This window comes from Pleurodeles waltl, chromosome 9 (genome assembly GCF_031143425.1).
Source record: "Pleurodeles waltl isolate 20211129_DDA chromosome 9, aPleWal1.hap1.20221129, whole genome shotgun sequence".
In the NCBI taxonomy this organism is placed as follows: domain Eukaryota; kingdom Metazoa; phylum Chordata; class Amphibia; order Caudata; family Salamandridae; genus Pleurodeles; species Pleurodeles waltl.
This window is the reverse complement of record NC_090448.1, coordinates 981,627,368-981,639,579: the sequence shown is the minus strand read 5'-3', so window position 1 is coordinate 981,639,579 and position 12,212 is coordinate 981,627,368. Positions and strand designations below refer to the sequence as shown.

Genomic DNA, 12,212 nt, shown 5'->3' with positions numbered 1-12,212 from the left:
CGGCAATCTCTTCCTCAAAAAGGAGAAATTCAAAATGCTCACTCTGGCTAAGGTCTTGTCTGCCGTAGACCGAGGAGACTGGATGGTAGCGTTGGACTTGCAGGATGCGTATTTTCACACCCCCATCCTGCCTGCCCACAGGTGCTACTTGCAGTTCAAGGTAGGCCATGAGTACTTTCAGTTTACTGTGCTACCATTACCAGTGCCCCTCAGGTGATCACTAAGGGATGGCAGTGGTCGCAGCTCATCTGCGCAGGCTAGGAGTTTCAGTTTTCTCCTACCTCAGTGACTGGCTGTTGAAGGCTCCTTCACCCCAGACTGTTGTCACCCACCTTTAGACTACAGTGAACCTCCTGCATTTGCTGGGTTTCACTATAAACGTGCCAAAGTCACACCTGACTCCCTCTCAGACGCTCCCTTTCATCGGAGCTGTTCTGAACACAGTGCAGTTTCGGTCCTATCCTCCCGAGCAGCGAGTCCAGGATATTCAGGTTATGATTCTGATGTTTCGGCCTCTATCCCGGATCGAGGTGAGACAGAATCTGAGGCTGTTGGGCCTCATGGCCTCCTGCATCCTGTTAGTAAAACTTGCCAGATGGCATATGAGGGCTCTGCATTGGGACCTGAAGTTCCAATGGGCACAGCATTTGGGAAATCTCACCGACACAGTTCAGATATCAGAGGGAACTGCAAAAGATCTGCAGTGGTTGTTCGTGAACTGCGATTGGGTCAGAGGCAAACTCCTCTCCCTTCCCCAACCAGAGTTTACAGTAATAACAGATGTGTCACTTCTGGGATGGGGTGACCATCTGGGAGAGGTGGTGATCAGAGACCTCTGGTCTCAACTTACTGGAGCTCCGGGTGGTCCGACTAGCATTGAAGGCATTCCTGTTGTCAAAGGGTAGATCATGCAAGGGTTCACGGACAACTCCACCGCCATGTGGTACTGCAACAAGCAGGGCGGTGTGGGGTCATGCACCCTTTGTCAAGAGGCCCTGCATCTGTGGACATGGCTGGAACAGCAGGGCATAACCCTGGTGGTTCAACATCTGGCATGTTCTTTGAACACCAGGGCCGACAAATTCAGCCATTGATGCCTAGTGGATCACGAGTGGCATCTCCATCTGGAGGTGGGACAAGGACTCTTTCATCAGTGGGGAGAGCCTTGGTTAGATCTGTTCACCTCCAAAGTGAACGCACAATATCAGCAGTATTGCACATTGGCATGTCCAAGGCAGCAATCGCTCGGCTATGCTTTTCGTCACAATTGGAGTTCAGGCCTCCTGTATGGATTTCCGCCCATACCACTTCTTCCCAGAGTTCTCAAGAAGATCCAGAATGACGGCCCAGGTAATCCTGGTAGCTCCGTACTGGGCACGAAGAGTTTGGTATTCCGAGATTCTGAAAATGAGCATTGATCCTCCAGTCAGACTACCCCTTTGGGGAGATCTTCTGTCGCAACAACAGGAGAAGATACACCACCGAACCTTTCAACTCTGCGTCTTCAAGCGTGGAGATTGAGCAGCTGTAGTTGACAGCGTTCGACCTCCCCCACGAAGTCTGTAAGGAAATTCTGACAGCCAGGCATCCCACCACCAAGAAGGTAAACGCTTGCCGTTGGTATTGCTTTGTATATTACCATATAGACAAATCTATTGATCCTCTTTCTGCTTTTCTCACTGACATTCTTCTAGTTGTTTTGTCCCTAGCCCAGTAGGTATCTGCATTGGGCACTCTCAAAGGGTATTTTTCTGCCTTATTTGGGTTCCTTTGGCTGCCAGATCAGCCTTCATTATTCAAATCACCTATTGTTCATAGATTTCTCAGAGGGCTTGTACATATATATCCTCCTATGCCCTATGTTATGCCCCAATGGGACTTAAATCTGGTCCTCACATTTCTCATGTGTGCTCCCTTTGAGCCCTTATACAACTGTCCCTTCCGGGTGCTCACTATCAAGACAGCCTTCTTGGTGGCAATAACATCTGCCAGGAGGGTGAGTGAGATGCAGGCTCTCTCATCTAAGCCTCCTATCTCACCATGTTTCCAGACAAGGTGGTACTTCTAACTCGTGCTTCTTTTCTCCCAAGGTGGTGACCTCATTTCACATGTGTCAGAACATCACCCTGCCCACCTTCTTTGCTCCACCGCATCGCTCTAAAGAAGAGGACCAACCCCACCAGCTGGACCCAAAAAGAGCGTTGTCGTTCTACCTTGACCATACAAAAGAGTTCTGGGTGGATGACCAACTCTTTGTGGGGTACTTGGGAACAAATAAACGTCAGCAGTGCAGAAGCAAACCATTTTGCACTGGGTCATTTTCTGCATTAAGATCTGCTACACGCTGGCCAAGAAGCAGCCTCCTGAGGGCTTGAGAGCTCATTCCACCAGGGACAAGGCTGCTACCACTGCGTTACCACGGGGTGTTCAGTCCTGGACATCTGTCAGGCAGCACCGTGGGCATCCTTGCACACATTTGCGCAACTTTACTGCCTGGACAATCAGGTCGGAAGAGACGGGCACCTTGCCTGTTAGGTTCTGCAGGACATTTTAGTGTGAGAAGATTTGTCCACAGCCCACCACCAGGAGGTTATGGCTTGGGAATCTATTCTAAAGGTAAGGAATCTGCAGCTAAAAGACTTTTTGTCAGATGAACAAGTTACTTACCTTCGGTAACGCATTATCTGGTAGAGACTCTATCTAGCTGCAGGTTCCTTACACTCACCCTTGCCTCCCCGCTCTGTGGACACGTCTGCTAGGGCCAGGGATTGTCCCTTTGAGGACCCTAGTTTTTTGGCACAGACAACCTGTTAGTTTTTTTCCATGGCTCTGCGCTTCTGGCGTAGACGTTTGTGGAAAAAGAACTGACGTACGTGGGCCTGGGTGGTGCCTTTATAGGCGACTGTGACGTCACAGAAGGCTCCAACGATGCCACGCGGTCCGAACGACAGCGTGTGCAAAGGTATTGCTCTGCAAAAGTTCCAGATTGCAAGCTAACGTCAGGAAATTCTAAAAGTAAGGAATCTGCCGCTAGATAGAGTCTCTATCAGGTACCGAAGGTAAGTACCTTGTTTGCAGACTGCCCCTGTTAGATGGATTATTGCAAGAGTGCCGATATACTTGAGCATGGGTGAAGGTTTTTTTTTCGTTTGTCTCTCCCCTTCTTGCTGTATGGCGACCATGGCACTCACAGCGTGAACAGGCACAACAGCGTGAACTTGATAGGCGGTATTGGAGTCCTGGTCACATCATTCACAACTACCTAATCTGAGCAATTTTTTGTGGTTCTCCCCATAAAACACTTGAAATTGGTAAATGCTTCATGTAAAACAGAAATCCTCAAAGCGAAAGAGCAATTCCGGCACAGCAGGAGAACAGATACTACAGTATTCACTGCAGTTGGGAAAACTCAACCCATAATGCTTTGCATGCATTCTTTTTCACATTTTTGCCCATAACTCACTTGTGATGGTCCTACGACAATGGGACCACCAAAACGTTCAGCACGACTCACTCTTTCTGTTTAGGCCACCTCTGTGTCCTCACACGAAGTTAGTGGGGACCCCAAAATAATAACCTCTCCAACCAGTCAGTGTTTTTTTAAAGTTGTTTCATGATAAATGCTTTACGTAAAACAGAAATCCTCAAAGCGAAAGCGGCTCTCCCGGCACCACGGGAGATCAGACTCTGCAATATTCACTGCACTCGGAAACTCACCCCATAATGCTTTGCAGGGCATTACTTTTACAAAATATTTTTGCCCATAACTTAGCCTGTGGTAGTCCTACTAGAATGGGACTACCACCAAACCGTTCAGCACAACACAATCTTTCTGTCTGTCATCTCTGGGTCCCCACACTAGGTTAGTGGGAACCCCAAAATAATAACCCCTCCCGCCAGTCAGTGTCTTTTTAAGTTCTTTCATGGCTGGAACTTTTCTTTTACAGCTGGGAGTGGTTTGCGTTTTAAGGGTCTTGATTGTAATATAATTGCTATAGGCCTGTTACCCCTGAAGAGGTGTAATGCACTACGCCCTCCAGGGGCTAAATATGTAGTTATACTGCATTACTTTCTCCCATTTTCATTTTGTGTGGTTATGCCCTCTAGGGGTCTAACTATATAGTTACTATACCATGTTTCTTACAAATGCTATTTACATTGTGGTGTCCTCTAGGGGTGTTCTAAGCATTACAGTCATATCAACATACTACAATATTCGTGGCACGGAAACTTGCCCCATAATGCTTTGCAGGGCATTACTTTTACAAAACATGTTTGCTCATAACTCAGCCTGTGGTGGTCTTAGGACAATGGGACTGCCTTCAAAACATTGACCACAATGTGCTCTTTCTGTCTACATCATCTCTGGGTCCCCACATTAGATTAGTGGGGTGGGGACCCCAAAATAATAACCCCTCCCACCATTCAATGTCTTTCTCGTGGCTAGAACATTTGTTTTACAGCTGGGAGAAGTTTTGTTTTAAAGATCTTGTTTGTAATATCATTGCAGTAGGCCTGCTAGCCCTAACATACCCTCTAGGGGATATGTATCTGGTTATACTGCCTTACTTTCTCCTGTTTTTTTCATGGGGTTATGCTGTCTAGGGTCTAATAATATGGTTATATGACCATGTTTATTACAAATCATATTTTTGTTATGGTGTCCTTTAGGTCCTGTTTTGAGCATTACAGTCCAATGCCAAAAGTTTATTTCTGATAATGGTTTATATGATAATTGTATATGTTCGAATAATCTCTCCTTATTACAATTTTGACCATGATCCAAGCCAACTTAACATCGTTATTACACCATGACTGTTTGAACACTCTTCATATGTTTGGGGGACGCTTCTAGTTTTATTTGTCCATTGTGTACTTCCAAAGAGCTTCTTGGTCATATGAAATGACTGGGAATCTTCTTGTATGAGGCAAGCTGGAAAAATCAAAGTAAGTAAAATGTATAAGCGAAGGAAAGTTCTATAAAATGATAGGACACATGAACTGCATTTTTTTAACAGTCTGCATGACGTATGCTTTTTAGGTATTTTTGAGAGATGTTATCATGACAATTCATCATTTTGTCATCAGTTTCTGATCCCTCCTCGAATAGGTAGTTTTGCTTGGGCCACCACCAAAGTATTGGTACAGTTCATGAGTGCACCATCAGAATATATCGCTTTTTAGAACATTCTTGCATGTGGTGAAAATCTGTTTTTTTTTTTTTCAAAATTGCCTTTGTGGTACATACTTTCCTCACCCAACTGATCAGCAGGCCTGCTTGCTACTCTCACTCTGAGATTCAAGACTAGTATACAAGCCCCACTTCTTTCAAATGTAACCAGTTGCTGCCCGTTGTTTCAACACAGCTTGTCTCAATTCTAAGAGATATTAATTTTCAGCTATTTATAAAAGGCCTAGGGCTCGATTTAGAGTCTGGTGGATAGGTACTCTGCCACAAATGTGATGGATATCCAGTGTGCCCTTTTACAAGTTCCACAGAAGATAATAGACTCATTTAAAAAAAATATATATTTATTGGCATTTTCAGGTGTGAAACATCATACAGTCGGTAAAAGATCAGGTGACATTGCAGTTCACCTATTGCAGACATACATACCAACAGAAGTCAATAGAGATATCGTCTTTATGTGCAACATAGCTTAGCTTAAAGTTAAAGTCAAACTGAAAAGCAATATTGAATCTTTAGGAAATAGATAACAACTTGTGCCCCCCTCTCACATCCACTCAACTGTGTCATCTCGTAACGACAGTGATGTCGAGATCCCAGCTGTATAGTACAATTTTCAGAAGTACAGCATTAAATCTTATCAATAGTAGTAGAGCACGCCTAAAATCTCTGTATGTCCCTTCCCCGTACAGTGTTTCAGGGCCCTCCAATGTGCAGTCGCCTTTTACCCATGTCATCCCTGCAACTATGGAGGACAATCCTCCCCCAATGGTATCAATTCCTGCACCATCATATGCTATGAGAGAAGGTCTTCAGCCACCCTATCCTTGCTCTTGTCCTCCTCATGTGTGCTTCTTCCCTCACAGCCCAGTACAAGAGGTCAGTCCTCCAAGCCTGCAACTCAGGAGGTCGGACACTTAACCAGTGAATTGCTATGCGTCGCTTGGCCACCACTAGGGCCAGTTGTGCAAACTTTCTACTTAACTTCTTTTTAGACGTACTGGGCAACAGAGCCAACAAAGCGTTATTTCAAGGTTTGTTTAATCTCCCACTCCGTAAGAATTTGAATATGTGCCAGGACTGCAGTCCAGTATGTTTAAATAATTGAACAATTCCACACAACATGAAAAAAATCTGCACTGGGCAGTGCACACTGGACGCATTCGGAGGATCTAGTAGAGTATATGTGGTGCAATCACTCCGGCGATAGATATGTCACGTGTACATAGTTATATTGAACTAGTTTAAAGATAAGGGACTCATGCTATAGTGAACGGGATATCTGTCCCATTTGTGATGAGTAACCCATCAGCCAGATGCTAAATCAGGCCCTTCGACTCCCAGACCTTAAAATCACAAGAACCACTAATACCTGGAAACTCTCAACATAATTAAGCCCTCACCTTGTTAGTTTGTACATTACTTAAACAGGCCATAGTCCATTTACAGGAAGATCTAAATGATCATAAGAACAGGTTACTTATCTAAGGGAATGCTCTTTCTGGTGAAAACTCGATCTAACTGCAGTTTGTTCACATTGTAAATATTCTCCTGGTGTCAGACTGGATTTGGAAAAACTCCAAAGCAGTACTCCTGCACGCTGGTATGTGGTGCCATGCAGCGCCATTCCGACTTCTTTATACTCCAGAAATTACAAACAGCTGCATATAAGTGCCACCCATGCACATTCAAGTCAGTTTCTTTTGCAGGCTATTCCGTACTCTATGATGCATAACCCATAAGCAATTTAGTATGGCCAGCGTGCAGATCTCTAGATTTTGACCTCTTTAGATAGAATGAGAGTCATCCATTTCACAGAACAGGGAGGTGGGAAGACAGTGAGGAATCTGCGACTAGATATAGTATCCACCAGAAAGACCATTACAGAAGATAAGTAACTTGTTTTTCTGATGGATACTTCCAACCAAAGATTCCTCGCCTTGTGAACAAATGCCACAGCAGTGCCTCTCAAAATGTGGACCTGTGAAATGGCTCAGACCAAAGGCTCCTGCAGGACTGAACAGGTAGGTCTGGATGCAAGACCGGGCCGTGCTGCTGCACAGAAGATCCTCTTAAAGCAGCAGTTTGATCAGAGAATAGATGCTCATACCTAGGATTTCTAGATAATACATTCTCCTTGCCCAATCCAGAGACACTAAGATAAGTTGGGCCTGGTTGTTCCTGATCTTTTTTTCAGAAATCCAGCTTGAAGAGGCAGGGGCAGGAAAGCATATAGGAATCCAAAGGTCCACTCAAGGAAGAATGAGTGTCTGAGAATAAGAGCTCTCTAGGGAACTCAAGCACACAATAGTGTTGACACTTCATGCTGTCAGCAGTGACAAACAAATTGAGCTAGTGTTCTGGTGTAATTGCCATGCATAATGCGCAAAAAGATCTGTGATTCCGTTTTTCAACCCAGTGATTAAAGATCCTTGACAATGCAGGCAATTCCAGAAGTGTAGAGCCTCCTGGCACAGGACCCAAGTCTTCACCCCACTCTGCCGCCTGCAGTACCACATGGTGGTGTTGTCTGTGAGATCCTGTACTGGCCTCCCTTTTATGGTTGGCAGGAAGCCCTTCAACACTATGCAGATCACCTTCAATTCCAACAGATTCATGCGGGGTCTGATTACCATCTGAGACCAGAGTCTGCTGATTTCTACCTTTACCAGGTGGGGCCACCCCAACCCAACAGTCATGAATCCATCACCATTGTCAGCTCTGGGTATGGTATGGAGACGGGCACAGCACTGGCCCAATCGCAGTCGAGCAGTCATCACTGCAGATCTTTTGCAGTCTCCTCTGACACCTGAAAGCAATCAGACAGGTGCTGCACCCACTTGTATTTCAGATCCTATTACAGAGCAAGAATGTGCAATCAGGCATGTTTCACCACCAGGATGTAAAAGGGACACAGTCCCAGTAGCCTCAGTCATCCTCACTGAAATCCAGGGCAGAGGCTGAAACATCAAGATCAAAGCCCAAATGTGCTGGACTCTGTACCAGGAAAAATGCACAAAACTGCACAGTATCCAGGATAGCTCAGATGAACTGGAATGTGAAAGCATTGTTTGACTCAGGCACGCTGACAGTGAACCATAGCGAGGGTTCAAGGTTGTCTGTCATCGGGAGGTGGTCAAAAGGCCTGACTTCCTACTGTAAAATAGACATGTGGTACTCCTTCAGCCACCCTGATGGGGGCAGAAAGTGCAGCGGGGTCAAAGGAACTGGAAGGGCATAGCCCCGTTGTACAATTTGGAGGACCCATTTGTAGGAAATAATGTCTTGCAGCCTGTGGAGGAAAGGTGGATCCTGCCTTTTACAGGGTGGGTATGTGCTGGCACAATATAGCGGATTTAAAGTTGTATTTGCGGAGGGGCGGGACACCGACCTCCATGATGTCCTGTGCTGTGTCTCAGGGAGCTGGGGCCTCGACCTCAAAATGGCTGAGGAGCCTGCAGTGCTGGCAGCGAATTCTGGTGTTGTCAATATGCTGAACCACAGGCATAACCCCAAAATGAGCGGAATTGCTAGAGAAACTTTCTTTGAATTATTAATGAATGAATAAGCCTTGCCACCAAAGAGGTGAAAGCCATCTAATGGCATATCCATGAAGAACACCAGGACATCCCCTAAGAAGCCCGTAGATCTCATTCAAGCGTTGTGCCAAAGCACCACACTTGTACCAAATGCCAGAATAAAACAATCAGTAACATCCAGGCCAGACAGGATAACAAATGTTGCTACATTCCAGACATCCTAAATAGTGTGGGTTAAAGATGTCAGTAAGTCATCTGGGACTGCCTGAACGACCATGTCTCAAAGTACATGGGTGGAGCAACCCAGGAGCCAGCTGGCACTTACTAAACATAGGGCAAGGCTGGCAGAAGAAAACATGCATTTACCAAACGCATCCTTACTTTGGGATTTGTAGTGCAGAGGGTCAGGGGGAAGGCATTAGAGCTTACTTTACTGATGGACACCAGAACCACAAAGTCGCCTTGAATTTTGAATGAGAAATTCTGGATCATCAGAACATGGTTTTGTACAAGAGCGTATATGTAAGAGCCTCATTAAAGGAGCAGGGGAGGTTTGATAAGCACCTGGCCAGGCTGAAGCACCTCCATAAGGATGTTGGTTTTAATTTCCATTATCGGGAGCTGCAGGCCAAGGACATCTGGAACCCTTCTGATTACTACAGAAGAAGATACACCCTCCTCCATGACTGACAGGACTAGAGGAGAGTATCTGGTGAAGTGTCCAGACCACTGGCATCCTGAAGCTGTTTATACCAATTGTCCTAATTATATTGTGGGGGCAAATTAATCCTAATCATTCCTGAAATTCCGTCTTTGTTCTGAATCCAAGCAAAATATTTGCTCGGGAGAGCCGCTTTCGCTTTGAGAATTCCTGTTTTTCATAAAGCATTTACCAATTTCAAGTATTTTAAGGGGAGAGCCTCAAGTAATGACTCTGATTAGGTAACTGTGAACACTGTGACCAGTGCTCCAATAGAGTTCATGCTGTTGTGCCTGTTTGCTCTGTGAGCGCCATGGCAGCCATGCAGCCCGAAGGGGAGAGACAAAAGAAAACAATAGTTTGCCCACTCTGAAGTATATTGGCAATTGTGCAATAATCCTTTAAACAGGGGAAGTCTGCAAGGTGGGACAAACCTGAAGCATTTACCAATGACATTAAGTGATTTATGAAAGGCAAGCCCAGGAACGAATGAAAGTGAGAGGCGTGAGATGGGCATGGTTAAAAGCCCACAATACTTACAACATGTGAAAGCGCTTGTGCGCACAACCTAAAAATACACAAGTCTCGCAAGCTCAGGAAGCAAACAGCAGAGATACAGATTTTATATTGTGGTATGGGTGCCCGCAGGATAAAAAAAATATTACCACCTTCATACACAGCATTTATGCCAGGGGCCGTGACACATTGGGCCACAGGTGTGCAAATATTCCAAAGAGAGAGAGAGAGAGAGAGAGACACACACACACACACACACACACACACACACACACACACACACACATGAAGGCAAACACACACACACAAACACACACACGTGCATGAAGGCAAACACACACACAAATCTGCACATACCACAGGCAAAAAACACCATTAAACACTTTTGTTTTAATCAGCACACATTGCTTAACCGGCTTACCGATTGGTGGTTTTCTTCAGAGCTTCGTGCTCGCTGTGTGGCATGCTCTGTGTCAAATATAGTGTGTGTTTGACACTGCAGGATCCATCAAAGGCCCTCTGCCATCATTCATATCGCATGTGTGACACTGAGCCAGAGTTTGGTATCACAGCACTGGCATGTAGGACTCCGCGAAGTGTTGGCCACCATTTTAGGCCTAATTTTTCTACTAAAGCACAGTGCATCAGAGGTGTGAACAACACAACCTGTGCAAGTCCGACATGTCACTGAGAATTTGGGGCTCTACTGCAGAGGTGATGCTGTAACTTTGAGCCATCAAAGCGACAGAAAAACAGGTGAGGAGACCTCTCCTGGACTAAGAGCCCTCAAGTGATACTATCTTAAGTCAAACTGGAGTAGGAAAGTGGGGAAGGGAAGTGTATGCATTGATATAGATATTCATAGAACAGAAATGTGCAGTATGTTACCAGTGAGGTTAGTCGTAGTTTCTGGGAAAGAATCACTTTGCGTGTGTTACAGTTGACAAGGCAACTTACTTGACAATAGAATTGTTTCCTCACACATACTTAGGGGATGTTCGCCCTCAATGTCCTGATCTGTTGGCTTTCTCTTTTAATTTAGCTGACAAACATGAACCTTGTGAGTGGAGCCTTAAGCAGGATTGGTGGATCATACATCACAGCTCATCGACCTTCAGGCAGCTCAGCAGGCCCCGTACGGATCCTGCAACCAGATTCTCAGGAAAACAGTGTGCACAACCCAAGAATCCGGTAAGAGGTTGCCATATGTGGTGAATTCATTGCTCTCAAGAAACAGAGGTGGGAAATATGCTTGTATAAATAAGGAGGAGATGTATGGTGCCACCGAACGTCTGTCTTGGCCTTCCATACATTCTTTCAGGACCTGTGCATTCTCAACAGCCCCGTCTCTAGTCTGATCAGCAGTCTCCTTTTACTGTCTTTTGACAACTGCATCAGGATTGCATCAGGATTGCAGGATCAGAGGTTGTTGCAGTTGTCACCATGGTCTTCCATCTGTATGTGTGACAATAGGAGCAATAGGAACTCCTCTCTGACTAACAGAGCCCACTCATCAATTTAAAAACACACACACACACACACAAGTAGCAGTTACAAGCTGTAGGTTGTTTGTGGTCCACAAGTTTTCTTTACTTTTCTGTTTTTTCAATCCCTATTTGTCTCAATCAAGCTTGTTATTTACTTATCTTGTGTGACAAACAAAGCAAGGCCTATTTTCAAAGTGTTATGTTTCCTCATTCACTGTTTCAGAAACTTAGCATTAAGTGAAATGAAAAGATGTGAAGTAATCAAATAAAACTAAGCTGATTTCTTAGCATCCCCAAACTATAATGTATTAGTGGATAAATGAAATCACATATACTTATGCAACAAATCTAGTGGAATAAATGCAGTAGTAATGTTTATATTTTCATACTCTCTGATGTTTCTTTAAAATGACCTGGTATACTAAGGGGGCACTGTTGAAGTAGTCAAAATGAATATTCTGGAAGTTGGTTACGTAAAGAATCCCATTTTATCCCATTTTCTCTGTTTCTTCTATTTTTTGGTAGACTCTGAATGTTTTTTTGACCATACTTGAAAACGGATCCTAAAGGTATGAATGAAAACTTTCCTAGCGGAACCTATTTTTATACTGCCAAAAGTGATTCTTTAAAAGACCCTTAATTCATGAAGGTTGGGATAATCCTCATTGATGATTTGGGTGGGAATAATCCTCGTCTCCGTGTCCTTAATAGAATTGAAATTTTCCATTACGTTAGCTAGGAAACTTTTCATTCTATGTCACGACAGTAGGCGAGGATTATGT

The 12,212-nt window shown here is 44.7% G+C and overlaps 1 protein-coding gene across 5 annotated transcripts in view; it reads left to right on the top strand.

The window, feature by feature from the left end:
* Window positions 1-12,212, top strand: part of TTLL5 (tubulin tyrosine ligase like 5) — an 899,574-nt gene that overhangs the window by 581,471 nt on the left and 305,891 nt on the right. For all 5 annotated transcript variants that reach the window (XM_069208446.1, XM_069208447.1, XM_069208448.1 and 2 more), the window contains one exon: window positions 10,986-11,134. In XM_069208446.1, the coding sequence (XP_069064547.1) occupies window positions 10,986-11,134 (149 nt within the window). The remainder of the gene's footprint in view (window positions 1-10,985; window positions 11,135-12,212) is intronic.